The sequence below is a fragment of the Lithobates pipiens genome, unplaced genomic scaffold (genome assembly GCF_037356315.1).
Source record: "Lithobates pipiens isolate NorthernLeopardFrog02 unplaced genomic scaffold, aLitPip1_a1.2 Scaffold_3, whole genome shotgun sequence".
Lineage (NCBI taxonomy): Eukaryota > Metazoa > Chordata > Amphibia > Anura > Ranidae > Lithobates > Lithobates pipiens.
The window spans coordinates 203,484,489-203,504,842 of NW_027507790.1; the positions used below are offsets into that span (position 1 = coordinate 203,484,489).

The following is a 20,354-nucleotide window of genomic DNA, read 5'->3' on the forward strand; positions in this document are numbered from 1 at the left end:
TGCTTCTACCGAATCGCTAATACGATCAAAGCCAGAATCTTTTTTTATTTCAGGCTTCCCAGCTTAGAGGTGAGATGTGGGTCTTATTGACCCCACATCTCACTGTAAAGAGGACCTGTCATGCCATATTCCTATTACAAGGGATGTTTACATTCCTTGTAATAGGAATAAAAGTGATCAAAAAAATTATTTTTGGGGAAAAAAATGTCAAACTAAAATAAATAAAGTAAAATGAACAATAAAAAAAAAATGTTTTTTTTAAAGCGCCCCTGTCCCCATGTGCTCGCATGCAGAAGCGAACGCATGCGCAAGTCCCGCCCACATATGAAAACGGTGTTCAAACCACACATGTGAGGTATCGCTGCGAACGTTAGAGCGAGAGAAATAATTCTAGCCCTAGACCTCCTCTGTAACTCAAAACATATAACCAGTAAAAAAAATGTAAATCGTCGCCTATGGGGATTTTTAAGTAGCGACGTTTGCCGCCATTCCACGAGCGTGTGCAATTTTGAAGAGTGACATATTAGGTATCTATTTACTCAGCGTAACTTCATCTTTCACATTATGCAAGAATTGGGCTAACTTTACTGTGTTTTTGTTTTTTTTAAGCACAAAACAGTTTTTTTTCCAAAAAAAAGCATTCGAAAAATTACTGCGCAAATACCGTGCGAGATAAAAAGTTGCAAAGACCACCATTGTATTCTCCAGGGTGTTTGCTAAAAAAACATATATAATGTTTTGGAGTTCTATGTAATTTTCTAGCAAATAAATGATGATTTTTACATGTAGGAGAGAAATGTCAGAATTGTCCTGGGTGCTCCAGAACACCTGATGGCGCTCCCTGCATGTTGGGCCTCTGTATGTGGCCACGCTGTGTAAAAGTCTCACACATGTGGTATCACCATACTCGGGAGTAATAGCAGAATGTGTTTTGGGGTGTAATTTGTGGTATGCATATGCTGTGTGTGAGAAATAACCTGATAATATGACAATTTTGTGAAAAAAAAAAAAAAAAGTAAAAAGAATCTTGATTTTGCAAAGAATTGTGGTAAAAAATGACAACTTCAAAAAACTCATCATGCCTCTTACTAAATACCTTGGAATGTCTTCTTTCCAAAAAGGGGTCATTTGGGGGGTATTTGTACTTTTCTGGCATGTTAGGGTCTCAAGAATTGAAATAGGCCGTCAGTCCTTCAGGTGTGATCAATTTTCAGATATTGGCACCATAGCTTGTGGACTCTATAACTTTCACAAAGACCAAATAATATCCACCAATTTGTACTTATTTTTACCAAAGATATGTAGTAGTATAAATTTTGGCCAAAATTTATGAAGAAAAAATTTCTAATCTGCTACATTTTCTAACAGAAACAAAGAAAAATTCGTTTTTTTACAGAATTTTCGGTATTTTTTCTTTTATAGCACAAAAAAAAAAAAACCCAGCGGTGATTAAATACCACCAAAAGAAAGCTCTATTTGTGTGAAAAAAAGGACAAAAATTTCATATAGGTCCAGTGTTGCATGACTGAGTAATTGTCATTCAAAATGCGAGAGCACCGAAAGCTGAAAATTGGTCTGGTTATTAAGGGTGTTTAAGTGCCCAGTGGTCAAGTGGTTAAATGCATGAGTTCCTTCCCCTACCAGGATCGTGGTTACTTTGTTTAACCTGGATACTGGGGGGGTTCACGTCCGGAGGAGCCGACCATTTTTTAAGAAGGCTCTCCTCAAAAGAGGTAACGCACAGCCATACTTTTCGGGACGAAAAAGGTCCATTGCGGTCTTCCCCACTCCTTGTATATGAACTTATCGAAATAAGTCAGATACGGAAACAACTTAGGTGTACAGGCTGGCTTACGGGACCCAAAATGGGGAGCTATTTCAGCAGAGGGACCTGCTGTATCCTGAATCTTCAGGGTATCAAGCACAGCTGTGATAAGTGCTCCAACTAGTGCTTTGTCTTGCAGACCCAGTCGGGGACTCATCCTCCCTGTCAGATTGGTCCTGGTCAGCGTAGTCTGAAGAGCCAGAGCAGGGGCCCCAGTCTGCATCAGAGCTCTCCCTAGAGGAGGGGGGGGGGGTACAGGGGCTGCTTTTTACCACCTTTGCGCCCGCACACCGTTTATACCCTGGCAACAAACGTTCAAAGGAACGTCGACAAAGCGTCCACAGTCCCACCAACCCTCCTGGCTGCTGCAGACTGAGGGGCCCCCACCGCAGCACTCACCCCTCTGACCGAGTTCTACACCGTTCAACTACAAGTGCCTATGTCAGCTCCCAGGTGTCCTGAGTGAGAAACCACGCTGTTCTGAGCAGCAGGGACCAGCGCTGAGCATAAAAAAAAAGCACTGGGATACAAAAAAATGGCTGCCCAGTATAAATAACAAAATCACAGAGAAAATGAACTACAGCAAAATGGCCCCCAACCATGCTTTCTACTGAGGCACACCAAAAATGGCCGACAAACAACTGTACACCGTGAAAGGACAGTGAAAATGGCGGCAGAACAGCGCTATGGCGATCAGCACATTCAGACCTCCAGACACCCAGCGGGGAGACCACAGACCCAGGGAAACAGCCACCCAGCGCAGCCCCCCATCCAAGGTGAGAGCGCCCCAGGGGATCCCTGGCTACAGGTACAAACACCGCTCAGCGGCCCATCATGCAGCATCCCCCACAGGAGGGAGATAGGGACAGGGAGAGAAGAGAGGGACCCCCGAATCGACCTCCCAGGGAATGCCCAGCTGCTCCATCCCGCCAAGACATGGAGAGCTGTACTTACCATCCGGACGAGCTGGGGACATCCCATCACAGACCCACTCTCTGATCAGTATGGGGTGGCTGCTGGCCACGGCACACTGACAAAGACATCAGTAGTCCGGTCATATGTGTGCCCCGGAGCCTTGCGCTCACCGGCCACCCCTGGAGCCTGAAGGGCATGTCTTGGCCGACTCAGCGCGTAGCTATGGTCTGCACACACTCGATGGCCAGACTGAGGAGACTACAAGGATAAGGATATCCAGCCTGTCACCCAGCCGGCTGTTGATAGTAGATCACAGGATCCAATAATCTTGCGCAAAAGGCAAACTTCTGCAAAAAAAAAACCCCAGGACCAATAGTCCCGCAGGGTTCTTAGGTTTATCTCCTTCACTAGGCAGAGAGAAAAAAACTGAGCTGCAGGAAGCAGGCTGAGGGGATGTTACCGGAGGGACCGACCCCTGGGCAGAACTGTAAAGTTCTGTTTTTTCACATGTTCTGCCTAGTCCTCTCCTGAAGGTGGCCTAACAACCCTATGGTCAAGATTAATGGAGCTGTGTCAATCAGAACACGAAAGAGAAAAAATGCCTATGTCAATTAGTCAACACCTAGACCTACCATACCATCAGTAAAAGGATAGATAGATATATATATATATAAAAAAATAAAGAAGTACCTCTTCGGTTTCCAAACCCCCTTTCTGAAGATTCAAAATTTTGATTGGAGTCACCGCCTGTTAAAAATGAAAAACTTATTAGAGGCATTTATATAACACCTACATATATGTTCACAGCAGTCAATTCCATCAAGGCGCTTACAAGATCCCAGTCTCGCTTGCATACTTATTTATACTTCTTTCACATGCCGCTTATCTTAACAGCATGTCTTTGGACTGTAGTCGGAAACCCACACAACCACAGGGAGAACATGCAAACTCCATGCACCTAGTGTCCCAATTGGAATTCAGACCAAGGACCCTAGTGCTGCACATATACATAAATATTTTTCAGTACAGCACCAATTTACTTTATAATACAAATTTATCAAGGTCATTAGAAAAGCTTTTAATTTGAAACAAACACATTACAGCTTAATTTAGGTAAAAAATTAACACATTGGATTGGAGGAAAAAAAGGGGTCCCAAAGGAACATAGGGAAACAGATTACAGACTCCATGTTTATAATCTGATCGGAGAACGCTTTACTGTTAGATAGTTCACAAAAAATTGGTTTAGGTAATAAAAAGAAAACTTGCACTTTGAGAAAAGTTCATTGCATGCTTTATTGCTATAGACAGGTCTTTGACCAACAAGCATAGAGCTAAATACTATTTGGGGAGAATATATTTCATTATAATTTTTAACCATTTCCAGACTGCCAACCGTGTATACAAGTCACTACATTAATGTTAAATACAGTTGTCATGGCAGATAGCTGCCATAACTCCACTATTTTTTCCCAACGGCGGGCGGTCCACTTTAAGGTAAAAAGTGGTCTCTGTGGTGGATTCACTTTGAGATAGCGGTTATCGGTGGTAGAAGGTGTGACCCCCCCACCAGCTGCCACTCCCAGGTGGTCTCAGTCGCTTAGCGAATCAGTCGGTAGTGGCAGAGACGATCCAATGCATTCCCCTGATGGGCAGGAAGTCAAGTGAGGGAATGATGGCCCCTACTTAACCATTAAACCCCTGCATGTAATAGCATTGGCAGGTAACAAGTACTCTTTATTGAGGCCTCCCTATTTCTCCCCTGCTGTTCATCACAATTGAACACAGGTCTATAATTTTTTTTTTTTTTTACAGGTACCCTGTCCCCACCTGCAGGAGACCGGGCCGCAGCAAATTACATCAGCAACTGTCTGCTTCCTCCTCCTGCCTGGCCAGTGAGTGCAGCCCGAATGTGCAATAGGGACACCGCTGTGAAGCCAAAAGGCTACACTGCCGCGTTCCGTTACCAGCAACGGCAGCAGCACCCAACCAGTCGATGGAAACATCAGTTGCGGTGCCGACATTGCTGGACTCCAGGACAGGTTAGCGTCCCAATGTTAAAAGTCAGCAGCTACATTATGTGTAGCTGCTGACTTAATTTGGGCAGAACTCTGCTTTAATGCTGTCTCAGGCTCCTGGAAAGCAGCAAAATAGCCCAGGGAAATACGTGGGGGTGGGTGAACCACACCACCTGCACTGTGAAAGTGATTGGGTGGCTATATAGCGGAGAGCCTGCAAAAGAAAACTGCTGCAAGCTGAAGGTAAACATACCTTGGTAGAGACGAGGGGTTAATTCACTCTTGTTTACGTTAACCTACTAGTACAAAAAAAAAAAAAAAGCCGTCCAATCCCACAGTACTTTGTACAAGCACCAAAGGGTCCTCTCTTTTGACACCTGTATACAGGCCAATACTGCCAATCAACGCAAAGAGCATTAACAATTGATAAATATGAGTGGCATGAAATCATGCAACTTGCATCAGCGCACATGTCAGCATTAGCCCCTTTCGCTGTAAAAATAGGATTTTTGTACTCACCATAAAAAGCCTTTTCTCTGAAGTTCATTGACAGACACACCTTAGGCGAACGTGCTGGCTTGCGGGACCCAAAAGGGACCGGTACATCAGCAGAGGGATCCGCTGGCTCATGGATCTTCAGGGTATCACGCACAGCTGTGATAAGTGCTCCAACAAGCGCTTTGTCGCGCCTGGACCCGGACGGGGAATCATCCTCGCCGTCCAAATGGTCCTGGTCAGTCTCATCTGATAGGTCAGAGCAAGGGTCACCAGCCGCAGCAGGTCCCGAGTCTGCATCAGAGCTCTCCCCAGAGGACAGGGGGCAGGGGCCTTTTACGTGCACCTTTCCTTCCACGCACCACCTCTATTTCAGCAACAAAAGAGTTAAGGACCGCCGTCAGGGTGTCCATGGGCACAGCGCTATCCGCAGGTGACCCGGTTGCAATAGCCTGGATTTCGGGGGGAAGAAACACCAGTTTCTGAAGCCATGCTGACCCTACCCTGCCTGCCACCTAAAAGGGGACTTGGGAGAGTGAATGTCCCACCCTCCTGCTGCCGCCGCCTGGGGAGTGGGGGGGTTCCTAGCACCGGACTCATCACCCTGGGGCGTTCTGCCAGTAGTCCCCAGGAGGTTACCCAGTTGCAGAGTGAAGAAACTGTCATAAGCAGCAGCTGTAGAAAAGAGCGGTGAAACAATCTGCAGAGCTTGCACCAGCGTTCAGGTAATCGCCATCCAGCGACCTGTATACACAGTGGACAAAGAAAACAGCGTGTGATAGCACATGGAATGCTATCACAAGAGAACTGCAGTGAAAAGAGCACTTGGGCTTCAAAAAAATGTCCGCCAATGCAACTAATAGGAAAATCCCATAGAAAATGGCCGCTGAGGCTCACAAGGGGAACCCTGCTCTGCCCTCAGCCAAAATGGCCGCCAGACAGCGCCATGTGGTGACAGGAAAAAATCATAGAACAGCGCTGCCTTCAACCAGCAAAAGTACCTCCAGACACCTTTTGGGACCCCCCACACCGGGACCAGGACCATCGCTAGCCGCACAGACCCCCTACGGGTGAGAGACCCAGCCCCCCCCCTCGGTGGGGTGGAGATAGGGACGTGGGAGAGAAGAGAAAGAGGCGAGGTGGCCCCCAAATCGACCTCCCAGGGAATGCCCAGCTGCTCAACCCCCCAAGGGAGGGAGAGCCGTACTTACGAGTCCTGAAGAGCTGGGAGACATTCCATCACAGACCCACTCCTGCGTAGTTAAAGGGTGGCTGCTGGCCTGGTATACTGTGATCCAGACATCAGTAGCCCGGTCATATGTATACCCCGGAGCATTTAAGCTCACCGACCAATTCTGGAGCTGAGCTATGTCATGGCCTGTCGAGCCTTAGCTGCGACCTGCACACGCTCGATGGCCAGACTGGGGAGACTACAAGGATAACTTAACCAGCCTGTCAACCAGCCGGCAGTTGATAGAAGATCCCAGGATCTTTTATCTTGCGCAAAAGTATAAATCCTACAACAAAAAAATGGACTAAAGGGCCCGCAGGGTTCCTAGGTCATTCTCCTTCACTAGGCAAAATAAAAATTGAGTCTGCTGGGGCAGCAGGAAGGGTTGTTAGCACAGGGTCCGCCCCCTGGGCGGTACTGAAAGTTCTGTGTATTGGGTTACAATTTTGCCTAGTTCTCCTAGTGGCAGGCTAACAAACCCATTTAGTTACAGAGAGGAGCTGTGTCGGTCAGTGAATATAAGAGAAACATTTTTTATATATATTTTGAGGATATTATAGCAAAAAGTAAAAAAAAATATTTCCAAAAATGGACGCTTTTTTTGGTTTATAGCGCAAAAAATTCAAACCGCAGAAATGATCAAATCACACTCATAAAACTGTATGGGGGGGGGGGGTCAATTTTGTTTAGGTGCAGCGCCACACGACTATGCAATTGTCAGTTAAGGTGATTCCGTGCCGAAACAAAAAATGGCCTGGTCATTCAGCAGCCAAATCTTCAGGGGCTGAAGTGGTTAAAGATCCGTTTGCTACGATCCAATCTTCCTGTAGATGACAGTGTAGGACTTTTGTTCCGCTCAATGGAAGGAAAAAGGCCAATGACCATTTGTTAGCACCTGGATATAAAACATTAACAAAAGACTATAAAAATGTACAACATTAACTACTACTTGTGAACTAGGAAAAACAAAACAAAAAGAATAGCCGGCAAGTACCTCTTCGGTTTCCAAACCCTCTTTCAGAAGATTCAAAATTTTGATTGCGCTCACTACCTGTTAAAATTGAAGAACATATTTTATTACAGGTATTTACACCAATTCACATATGTTTTGTACATTAACATCTATCACTTCCTTCAAAGTGCTTACAAGACCCCAGTCTCACATGCATACTTGCAATTTCTTTCCTCACATGCCAATTTGATATATGGGCTTGTTATCCTACAAGCTTTTCTTTAGATTGTGGACGGAAACCCACACAACCACAAGGAAGAACATGTAAACTCCACACACCTAGTGCTTTGATTGGAATTCAGACCAAGCACCCTAGTGCTGCCTTATACTAGGGGTGCAACGAATGGAAATTTTGGTGCCGAAAACAAAAAAAGGAAGCACTAGGCCGAAAACTGATACCGAAAATTTGATTTTTAAAAATATTTATATTTACAATTATATTCAACTTTCAAATTAATATCAATTTAAATTAATATGATTTTATTGTTGGGCATTATTGGCACCTTTAGTGCAAGAAAGCTCAAGAAAAATGTAGTCTGCAGCCTCTAACCATCTCTTGAAACATCCCCAGTCTCTAACAAACTCTTGTATCGTGTCTGCAATCTCTTAAACACACTAATAGTATTAGCAAAATTTCCATTCAGTGCACCTCTAAAGATCAATGCAGCAGCCCACCAGTGCTCATGAAATGCAGCAGCCCGCCTGTGCCTGGTAGCACGATCTCATGCTTTGTCAGGGCTGGATCTGAATCACTGTGCAGCCGCGGTAACGATGTCCCGCCCACACGGCACAATGATTCCTGGCATTGGATCAGTGTGCCGTCTAACACAAGAGGCGGGACATCATTACAGTAGCTGCACAGCGATTCAGATATGACAGCGTGGGATCAGACTACCAAGCACTGGGGAGGCTGCATCTCATGACACTCATGAGACTAGCAGGAGGGAGGGGAGACTGACAGGCGCGCTGGGATGATACAAGTGCGGCAAACGGCGGGATGGCCCCATCCCTTTTTGGCTACATTATCTGCACTTTTCTTTCGGCCAATATGTTTCGGCAGCCAAAATTACAGTGCACCACTAGATAAATATATTTGCATTAAGTGCAAATTTACTTCACAGCACTTTATGGTACAAATTAATGAAATGCATTATAAAAGATCAGAAACACTATAGTTATAATTAAGTAAAAAAATAACAAGTTATTTGACTGTCGGAGAGAAGTAGGGGTCCCAATGTAACAGAGAAACACATTAGAGACTCCATTTATCTGATGGAGCACTTTAGCATTGGTGATAGTTCACAAAAAAAAGATGGTTTTAGGAAATAAAAGCTACGGTCGCAAAAAAAAAAGTGCCAACCTGACCGTCACTATGTACCATCAGAAAAAAGGTTATAAACTGTATAACACTTGACTTATTTGTGCACTAAAAATAACTTGGCAAGTACCTCTCTGGTTTCCAAACCCTCTCTTCGAAAAGTCAAAATTCTTATTGCAGTCCTCGCTTGCTAAAATTGAAAATTTATATTTTTCTTTAGTATACCACCAATTTAATCCATCGTACTTTTATAACACAATTAAATCAAATGTCCGTCTTAGAAAAGCTTCTAATCTAAATTATTACACACCAAGGCTAGGTTTAGATAAAAAAATAAAAATAAATAGGAGCTGAACCTGAAACCCAATGCAAGCGTATTAGTCACTGAGCCTTCTTATTCTATATCTTCTCCATAACGTGTGTACGTGTGTACGTGTATACGCGTGTACGTGTACGTACGCGTGTGTACGTACGCGTGTGTACGTACGCGGCACTGTCTAATGAAGAGGGGAGTGGTTACTTTTGCAGCTAGGAAACTCAAATACTGGGGGGGGGGAGGGGTGTTGTTGCAGCCACCAACACCAATCATGATGGGTTACTGCTGCCTCCTCTCCTCTTAAGCTGGCCATGGTTGACTTTTGATCAGCAAGTGGGCTGAGCTTAATGAAAGGATTCGCCCATCCAAACAAATAAGGGACCCATCTGCAGTTTTTAGTTTTGCGCTATTAACAAAAAGATTGTGAATTTTGTAAATATATATTTTTGGCTAAAAAAACAAGCAATAAAAAATGAAATTTAGTCAATTTTAGGCCAATATGTAAACTGCTATATATATTTCTGAGGGAAAGAAAAAAAAATAAAACCCCAATAAGCATATATTGGATTGGTTTTTGCAAAAGTTATAGCACCTACAAAATAGGGGATAGATTTATGTATTTTTATTATTCACTAGTCATGGCGGTTATCAGTGATTTCTACCGGGACTGCGACATTGTAGTGGACACCTGACACTTTTTGGCAACCAGTATCATTACAGTGATCAGTGCTAAAAATATGCACTGACATCGTACTAATGATCAGGGGGCGATTAAGGGGAGGAGGCAGGATTTTGTATTAAAGAGGCCACCGTGTAAACAAGAGATTCTCCTGTAGGCAATCTTTGGTGCTCGTCAGGGCGTTCATGGCGAGGCCACATTCGTGGCAATGGCGAGGCTGCAGATGGGCACCGATTAGTCTGCATTGATGGGCACTGACTATTTTGCTTCACAGTTCTTAATTTAAACAAAAAATTTTTTTCCTGAAAACTTCCCTCTTAAAGTGAAGGTGCGTGTTATACGTCAATAAATACGGTATATCCAAATAATACACCCAAGATCATCTCTTTACCACACAGCCACAAAGGCAAGAGAATTCTTGTTGGGCAGTGTAATAGAGCTAGAACAAACACACTTTGACCAAATTTTAATGGTTCAAAGAAGGTCAGGCAAAATGGTCGGCCCTCATGCATGTTCACGTCATCAAATCTGGCCCTCTTTGAAAAAAGTTGAGACACCCCTGACTTAAAGCGGGATTCCACTGCCGTTTTTTTTTTTTTACCTGTGTCACTGGTGGGCGATGCCTACCGGGTCTTTGCAGCCACGATCGGCGTCTTTTTAACCCCCGGGGTGACGATTTCATTGCTAAGGAAAACTTTTAAAAAAGCAGTCCGGCGGTTTCCATTTTCACTGTGGGCGTTTGAAGCCCACAGGCATTTACTTCCTGGATGCGATGACACTGAGCTCCCAGCATCCACCGCTTCATCTCGCACATGCTCATTGAGTGTCCTCTTTGTTTTCCTTCCTTTTGCCTCCTGTGCTATAGTGGTGATGGCTGATAGAGCTGCCTGCCCACTTTCAAAATGGCAATTTCGGCTTGACTGGGTCCCCCATGGATTCCTGGGAAATAGCTAAAAAAGTTCCCAGGGACCATTGCGAAGCCGATAAACACGCCTACTCCCATGGGAGGAGAGCCCAGAAGTCGGCATAAACATTAAAAATAAAAGGTAAATACTGCATATTATTTTATTTCAATGGTCATAACTGCATCTATGTTCCAAAGCCATTTGAATAAGATGAACTTGCAATTTTCTGTACAAAACCACTTTAAGGAGATCGCCTTTAATATCTTTTCGGAAAGCAGATGGGTCGGTGGGGTGGAAGTTTGCAAAAAGTGTCCTTTGAAGACCGACTATCCTTTTCACCATTATACCTGAACGTTCTAATATTTGGGACATTTCATCAACTTGGCATTTCTTCACTTTGACACTTGGCTTACCATTTGTTTTATTTAAAATTTGATCTGCAAATGTGTTTATTTTGAATTGCAGTGCAGCACATTTTGGTACTCTATTGCAGTAATATCTCACAGCCTGCTGGCAGCTCTTGCACATTAACCACTTCAATACAAGGCACTTTTGCACTTTCCTGCCCAGGCCAATTTTCAACTTTCAGTGTCTTAACAGAGAAGTGTTTTTAACAAATCAGTATTACAATACAGTCAGCATCAGACAATGAAGTATTTCTTAGTTACAGTATCAGTTTGAGATATTCATTTTCAAATATTAGCATCCAACAAAACCCATGATACCCATCATTCCTAACATTTCTCAGTCGGTGAAATCCTCAAGTATATTCCTGTCTAAGTCCCATCCTCAAACCCTCCTCCCCAAGGGGGGCTGTCACTTTTTAATTGACAATTGCACGGTCATGCTACATTGTACCCAAACTAAGTTTTTATTTTGTTCCCACAAATAGGGCTTGCTTTTAGTGGTATTTCAGGGCTCGACAAAACCCGGGCGCCAGGTCGCATTGGCGACTAGAAATAGCGACCTTGCGCCTGGGGCAGCACAGCTGGGGGTATCCTGTCTCTGTGTGATCGCGTCGGGCCGTTCCGCCGGCGGCCGAAAATTTAGGCCGCGGCTTTGAGGCCTTCTGCGGTCCTATGATTCCTTATGGAATCTGACGCCCTCTTGTGGTCGCCGTTGGTATGACAAACCAGCAATGCTAATGAAGCTCCCTCTGAGTGTTTTATATTACCTGCCTTTTCTTCCCTTTATTTAGAACCCCCTAAACATTATGAATATTTTTTATTCTAACACCCTAGAGAATAAAATGGTGGTTGTTGCAATACTGTCTGTCACACCGTATTTGTGCAGCGGACTTACAAGCGCACTTTTGTTGGGAAAAATAATTTAGTTAATAAAAAAATAAGACAACAGTAAAGTTAGCCCAATTATTTTTTATATTGTGAAAGATAATGTTACGCCGAGTAAATTGATACCCAACATGTCACGCTTCAAAATTGCACCCGCTCATGGAATGGCGACAAACTTTTACCCTTTAAAATCTCCATAGGCGACGTTTAAAAAAATTCTACAGGTTGCACGTTTTGAGTTACAGAGGAGATCTGGGGCTAGAATTATTGCTCTCGCTCTACCGATCACGGCGCTACCTCCTATGTGTGGTTCGAACACCGATTTTAAAGGTGGGCAGGACAGGGCGCGTTTAAAAATTATTATTTTTTCTTCTTATTTTAACTTTTTTTTTTTTTCTTTCCACTGTTCTTTTAAAAAAAATGTTGTGTCACTTTTATTCTTATTACAAGGAATGTAAAAATCCCTTGTAATAGAAAAAGCATGACAGGTCCTCTTAAATATGAGATCTGGGGTCAGAGAGACCTCGGATCTCATATTTACACTAAAATGCAATCTTCCCCTCACTCGTCTCCATGTCAGGCCAGGGACAGGTCCGGATCGCCGTCACGGACCTGGCTCCTAACTTTTTAAGCTGGCTCCTAGATTCCAAGCAAATTTGTCAACCCCTGTGGTATTTGATCACCTCTGCGGTTTTTATTTTTTGGTAAACGAAAAAAAAAATTAAGACCGAAAATGTTGAGAAAAAATATAGAATTTTTGTACTCTGTTAAATCTTTCTACTGAAGTTCATTGATGGACATAGCAGCTCTTCTTGACCTTAGGGTTATATCCACCTAGGAGAGGACAAGGCAGAAAGTTTAATAAAAAAAAAACACAACAGCAACAGGGGGCAGTCCTACTGGCTATAACCCTTCAAACTGCATCAAGTAGCTCTGTTCGTCATAAGCAGTAAAAACAAATAGGAGGGGTGGGTGCTGTGTCCATCAATGAACTTCAGAGAAAAGGATTTTAAAAGCGAGTACAAAAATCCTATTTTCTCTATCGTTAATTGACGGACACAGCATCTCTTCTTGACCTTAGGGACGTCCCCAAGCAGTGTCAAAGAAACGAGGCGGTGGGAACAGCAAAAAAACTTCACCCATAACAACCAGAGCTCCTCAACGGAGGAGTTGCAACCTTAAAAAGCCGCCTGCAAAACCTTGCGGCAAAATAAGCATCTGAACATGCGCTCACATCAACATTGTAAAATTTAGTTAACGTGTCAATGGATGACTAGGTCCCCACCTTACACACTTGGGAAATTGACGCTTGATGTCGGAAAGCCCAAGAGGCACCAATTGCCCTGGTAGAATGTGCCATGACAGGAAAGGGAGGCACCCGTCCCCTTATGACATAAGCCTGAACTAAAATCTATCTGATCCACCGAGAGATGGTGGCCGATGAAACCGCCAGTCCCTCCTTCAGACCAGCCGATACAAACAGCGAATCCGACCACCGAAAAGGAGCCGTAGCAGAGATACACCCGCAAAGCCCGAACCACATCCAAAGAATACAAAGCCACCTCTTTGGGGTGAGATGGTCGATGACATAAGGACGGAAGAACAATGTCCTAATTTAGATGAAAGGCCGAAACAACCTTTGGAAGAAACGAAGGCTGCAGACGCAGCACTGCCTTATCCTTGTGGAGGATCAAGTAGGGAGACTTGCAAGACAAGGCCACCAACTCAAACCCTCCTGGCAGATGTAATGGCCTCTCAAAAGACTACTGTGTCAATAAGGGAATCTCCCTAATGTTTTCAAATGGCAGTTCCTGAAGCAGAGAGAACCAGATTCAAATCCCACAGAGGCAGCAGTGGTCGAACCGGAGGGGCCACATGGCGAACCCCCTGAACAACTGTACTCACCAATGAATGAGTCGCCAAGGGACACTGAAAAAAAAAAAAAACAGCCAAAGCTGATATCTGCCCCTTGATGGTGCTTAACCCTTTCATGCCTACGTTTATTTTTGACATTTGGTGTTGTTTACAAGTTAAAATCCGTATTTTTTTTGCTAGAAAATTACTTAGAACGAACATACATACACAATATATATATACACATATATATATATATATATATATATATATATATATATATATATATATATATATATATATATATATATATATATATAAATAATTTTTTTTTCCCCCTTTTAGCACAGAATCTAGAGAATAAAAATGGTGATTGTTGTAATATTTGATATCACACTGTATTTGTGCAGCGGTGTTTTAAATGCAACTTTTTGGGAAAAGGAACACTTTCATGAATTAAAAAAAAAACTAAACGGTAAAGTTAGCCCAATGCCCACGTCGAGTAAATAGATACCAAACATGTCACACTATATAAATGCACGCACTCGTGGAATAGTGGCAAACTACGGTACAAAAAATCTCCATAGGTGACGCTTTAAAAAATGTTTTACGGTTACCGGGTTTAAGTTAGACAAGATCTAATGCAAGAATTATTGCTCTCGCTCCAACGATCGTGGCGATACCTCACATGTGTGATTTGAACACCGTTTACATATGCGGTCGCAACTTCCGTATACGTTTTTTTTAATAAAAATTTGATCACTTTTATTGCTGTCACAAGGAACGTAAACATCCCTTATGACAGTAATAGGTGTTGACAGGTACTCTTTATGGCGGGATCAGGGGTCTAAAAGATCTTTAATCTCCCTCTGCACTTCAAAGTATTCAGATCGCCATTTTCAGAGATTCTGAATACTTTATTTTTTTAAACCAGTGCCATTGGCAGCTGAGAAAACTGGAAGTGACGTCATGACTAGGGTTTCAACTAACGATTATTTTCATAATCGATTAGTTGGCCGATTATTGTTTCGATTAATCGGTTAATAACCTTTTTAAAAAAAGTGAGTCAAATTGACGTTTATTTTCAACCACAGTGACAGGACAATTTGGAAATAGAAAACTTCTTAGTCAAAGGAATTTTCAGGAACTTTATGTGGTTTTCATTCAGAAATTACATTCATTTTAAAAACAGAATGTTAAAAAACGAGTGAAAATTTCAAACAAAATTCTTTCATTCAGCGAATGTACAAAGATTTTTCGTCTGAATAATCTCATCTGAAAATGGATCCATGTGGCCAGCATAAGACTCGGTACACACCTATGCAGTTTGCTTTTGTTCTGTTTCTGCTGTGCTTTTTGCTGTACGTTTTGATTTTTGCGCACGTGATTTTACTGTAATTTGCATTTTTGCATTTTTTTGGGCAGATTAAAAAACACACAAATTGCTGCAAAAATGCATTGCATGCTTTTCTGCATCTTCTCCATTGAAGTATATTGAACCAATAAATCACTATTTTGCGTTTAAAAGTCTCTGACCCTTTTAGATGTGAACATGTCCCATAGGAAACCATGTAAATGAACTGTAGTAAATTTCTGCAAAAAGCACCAATAAACACATAGATGTGAACCAGGTCTAAGATGTTTAGTAACAATGGGGGTTAAAAAAAAAAAAAAAAAAAAACTAAAATTTGCTTTTTATAGTAGAAAAAAAAAAGCAGATAATCACTACTGTAAGGGGTTCTCTTTTACAATAGAACAGTAAAAGTAATATTTACAGTAGCGATTGCTCTTTTTGTACCATAAAGGACTCTTTTTAGTTTTTTTTTAACCCCACTATGTTACTGGCCAATTAATCGATGAAAATGGTAATCAATTTCATAATCGATTAATCTATTAGTTGTTTCAGCCCTAGTCATTACGTTGTTCCCGTGTTTACAATCAGGAGACTACAATTATGCTTATGGCTTCATTCCACGATGTGCCTAGCCGCCAGAAGTGACAGATTGTTGATCGGGGCTCCCGATAGAACGGGAGCCCTGGTAAGAGCGGCAGGAAGGTGGCAGGAGAGGGGGCCTCCTGCTCCTCCGGTATAACAGCAAAGTGGCTTCTAGCTGGATCGGTTGTTATCGCTGGAAAGCCGAAAGCCAGCCCTAAAAAAACGGTACTTGGATGATTCCTGCAGCTGCAGGCATCATCCTGGTACAACCCCCGAAAGCAGAGTATGCACATCTGTGTACACTCGGCGGCAAGCGGTTAATTCAAGATTCTGATCCACTCCTCACTGCAAAAACAGCAGGATCCTGGAAAATGAATATGTACGTGGACACCACCCCATCTCCTCATACATGAAGATGTAGGCCTTCAACATACGATGATAAATCTTCCAGGAAGAGGACTTCCGTGCCCTCAAAATTGTGGATATTACTGAATCCGACAGACCTCGGTCCCTTAGCACCTGGCTTTAAACAGCCATGCCATTTAAGCAGGGGTCTCAAACTGGCAGCCCTCCAGCTGTTGCAAAACTACAAGTCCCATGAGGCACTGCAAAGCTGACAGTTATAAGCATGACTCCCACAGGCAGAGGCATGATGGGACCTTTTTTGCAACAATTGGAGGGCCACCAGTTTGAGACTGATGCGGTTAAGCCAGTGACGGTAAAGCAGGAGGAAGTACTGGACCTTGCGACAGAGGGTCCCCTCGCATCGGCAGTCGCCAAGGAACATCAGCCACCATTCGTACTATGTCGGCGTACCACAGATGAGGGTCAATCTGGGGCAATCAGAATTACCAGAATCTACTCGGCTACCACTCAGCGAAGCAGACGTGGTAGAAGTTTGAGTAGGGGTAAAAGCATAAATCAGCCGATAATGCCCCCATGGAGCCACCGTGTCCACCCAGGGATCCTTTGACCTGGCCACAAACCTCTGTACCTTCAGATTGAGTCGAGAAGCCAGGAGATCCATATCTGGCATGCCCCACCTTAGAGCCAAAGGAGCCGAAACATCTGGATGTAGCGACCATTCCCCTTGGTCCAGCATCTGACGACTTAGGTAGGCCGCTTGCCTGTTTTTCTATGCCCAGAATGTACACGGCCGACAAAGCCGGCACATGCCGCTCTGCCCACCGCATGATGTGAGCGACGTCCAGTGCTGCAGCCAAGCTCCTTGTTCCTCCTTGAAGGTAGACATATGCCACCGCCGTGGCGTTGTCTGACCAGATGCCCCTGCAACCTCTGGGACCATATGAAGTGGACCCGCCCGATTGCCTTAAGTTCCAGCACATTGATTGGAAGGCGGGATTCTTCCTGGGTCCAGTGACCCTGGGCTGACTGGACACCCCAAATTCCCCCCCCCCCCCAATCGGTCAGGCTGGCGTCCGTTGTGATCACCTCCCAATGAAGAGGAACGAACGACAGCCCGGACCGAAGAGTCAGCAAACTCAGCCACCAGAGCAGGGAGTCCCTGACTAGTTGGCTTGCTCAGATTTGACAATCCAGGGACAATGGAGATTTGTCCCAACTCGCATGCTAAAAACTCAACGACGACCACCTGTGGGACACCAACAACTTCACCACAGCTTAAAGGAGGCTGCCATATTTGCCTCCGTTTAATCTTCAACTGCTATGGTGTTGCACATGTGATTCGTTATGACACGAGCCATTGGATGGTTTGAAAGTTTGGCTGAGAGCACAGCCAATGTGCAGTTAGCATTCCCGGCATGCTTTGAACTGTTTAAATCGATGGGTTTACTTCCACTTTAAAGAGTCTGCAGCTTGTCCGAAGGAAGAAAGATTCTTGCCTCTGAGGAGTCCAAAAGCAGGCCCAGGTACTCCAGGAGTTGAGTCAGCACCAACACCGACTTCTGTAGGTTCAGTACCCAACCAAACTACCGAAGAGTTCGCATGGCGATTCCCTTAATTCTGAGGCGGAAGGTGCTCTTAGAAGGTCATTCAGGTAACCCACGATTGCGATTCTTCGCTGCCTTAGCTAAGCCAAAATTGGGGCTAACACCTTTGTGCCGATGCCAGGCCAAAAGGGAGAGCAACAAATTGGTAGTGCTCATCCCTGACCGCAAATCGCAGAAACTTCTGATGCTTGATGCATATGGGGGACATGCAAGTATGTGTCTTATGTTCAGGAATGACAGAAAATCCCCCTGATTGAGTGCAGCAACCAACTGAGCGAACTGACTGCATCCTGAACCTTTGAACTTTCACAAAGCTGTTGAGGGCCTTGAGGTCCAGGACCGGACAAACCCCTTCCTTCTTTGGGACTACAGATTGGAGTAGAATCCCTGAAACCTTTTTGGCGTCGGTACAGGTACTATCACCCCACACAGAAGCAGGTCCTGTACTGCCCCAAACAAGGCCTCCAGACGAGCCGGAAGATGATGAAGGTTGGAGGGAAAAAATCTTTTTGGAGGACAAGAAACCATCTTGTACCCTCAGGAAACCAGTGCGCAGACCCACTGGTTGGAAAGTAGGGAGGTCAACTGGGCTGCCAAATCCTGAAGACAACCCCGCCACCCGAGAGTCGGGCGAGGGCAAACCTTCATGCACTAACAGATTTGCTTGAAGGCTTGTTTAGCTTGCAAACCCAGGGACGCTTTTATCCCTCAGCAGGCACCTTGTCAGACTGGGAACGCTTACCTGCTGACCCGGGCGGACGAAAAAACATTCTTAATAATGTCATCCAGCGAGGCTCTAAATAGCCTCTCTCCCTGGAAGGGCAAGTCCGCCAGTGCTTTCGTAGATGCCTTGTGAACAGACAAGCATTTCAGCCAACGTAGCACTACTGCTGATACTGAGGCTCTAGAGAGCAAGGGGGCCATATCCAAGATCGCATCACAGACATACTTGAGGCCTTGCGCCAACTGATCCACCAGATCCCAGCACACCTAGGAAGCCTGTTGCTTCTCCAATTTACGGTGCAACAATTTAGCCCATTCAGTAAGCGTCTGTGACACCAGGGTCATGGCTAACACTGGCTACAATGCTGACCCCACCACGGTAAACATGGATCGGGCAACGGTCTCGGCCCTTCTGTCGGGAGTGTCCACGAAAGCAGAAGTCCCTTCCACGGAATCGTGGTTACCTTATTTAATCTGCATACCTAGGGGGGTCAACAATCAGGAGATGTCCATTTCTTCAGGAGACTCTCCTCAAAGGGATAACGCACTGCCATGTGTTTCGGGACGTAAAAGGCCTGCTGCGTTTTTCACTACTCCTTGTAAATAAACTTATCAAAACAAGATGGGTAAGGAAACACCTTAGCCGTGTGGGCCAGCTTGTGGGACCCGAAAGGGATTGACACCTCTATAGATGCCCCAGCCGTATCCTCCATTTTAAGGGCATCCCGCATCGCTGTAATAAGTGCTCCTACAATCGCCTTTTTCCTGCGCTGACCTGGACACAGAGTCATCCTCACTGTCCGAACAGTTCTGGTCCGTATCCTCCGATACATCAGAACAGGGGCCGTCTGTCATAGCAGGGCCGGGTCTGAATCAGGGCTGTCCACGGAAGACAGTGGGGGGAGTAGGCATTTTTTTTACCCCCTGCGCCCGCACGCCACTTCTATCCTGGCAACAAAGGCCTCCAGGATCGCCGACCCAGCATCCATAGACACCGCAGGTGCAGGGGAACCAGGTGCAATAACAGGGATGTCTGGGGAAGAAGCGGCAGCTTCTGACACCATGCTGACCCACACTCGCCTGTCAACATTTAGGGACCTAAGGGCAAGTCACACAAAAAGTCCACCCTCCTAGCTGCCACAGACTAAGGGGCCCCCTGCAGGACTCACCACCCTGACCCAGGTGCTGACGCTTCCCCCCCCCCCCCCCCCGTGTCATGCACGAGGTGTCTGTGTAGAAAGCCAGTGCTGGAGGCAAAACTACACGAGGCTACTGGAAAATGGGCGAACTGTGGCTGGTCCCCACAGCAAAAATGTCTGAGGGCACCAAGAAAATGGCTGAACTACTAAAAAATGGCTGAAAGGCAAGACACTGGCTGTGGCTAAAAAATAAAAAAGACCACGGCCCCAGGAAAATGGCCACGGAGCGCATGACGGCCTCCCCACGTCTCACATAGCACAAACAACCCACCGTGGCCCGGAAACTACAAGGATCTATATTATCCAGCCCGGCTGTTGATTGTAGATCACAGGAATCAAAAATGCAGACAAAATTAAAAAAATTCCCAGGACCAATAGTCCCACCGGGAGCCAGGTCCTTCTACTACACTAGGCAGAAAAAACACTGAGCTGCTGGATGTAGTGTGAGGGATTATAGCCAGCAGGACCGACCCCTGGGCGGTACTGTGCAAGTCTTGCTGTTTTTAAAACTTTTCTGCCTAGTCCTCTCCTAGGTCAAGAGCTGCTGTGTCCATCAATGAACAATGGAGAAAAGTTTGTTTTTGTTATCAAATTTTGTAAAGTACTTTATCTCCTTCACTGATGGGCATTGATAAGGTGGCACCAATGGGCACTGAAAAGCTGCAC

General features: G+C 44.7%; 1 protein-coding gene across 4 annotated transcripts in view; it reads right to left on the reverse strand.

Moving 5' to 3' along the window:
• DDX4 (DEAD-box helicase 4) overlaps window positions 1-20,354 on the reverse strand; it is a 329,051-nt gene that overhangs the window by 228,991 nt on the left and 79,706 nt on the right. For 3 of the 4 annotated variants that reach the window (XM_077462714.1, XM_077462716.1, XM_077462712.1), the window contains exons 5-7: window positions 8,945-9,004; window positions 7,479-7,535; window positions 3,431-3,487 (exon numbers count right to left, since the gene is read on the reverse strand). In XM_077462714.1, the coding sequence (XP_077318840.1) occupies window positions 3,431-3,487; window positions 7,479-7,535; window positions 8,945-9,004 (174 nt within the window). The remainder of the gene's footprint in view (window positions 1-3,430; window positions 3,488-7,478; window positions 7,536-8,944; window positions 9,005-20,354) is intronic. The other variant, XM_077462713.1, reaches the window with a different exon arrangement.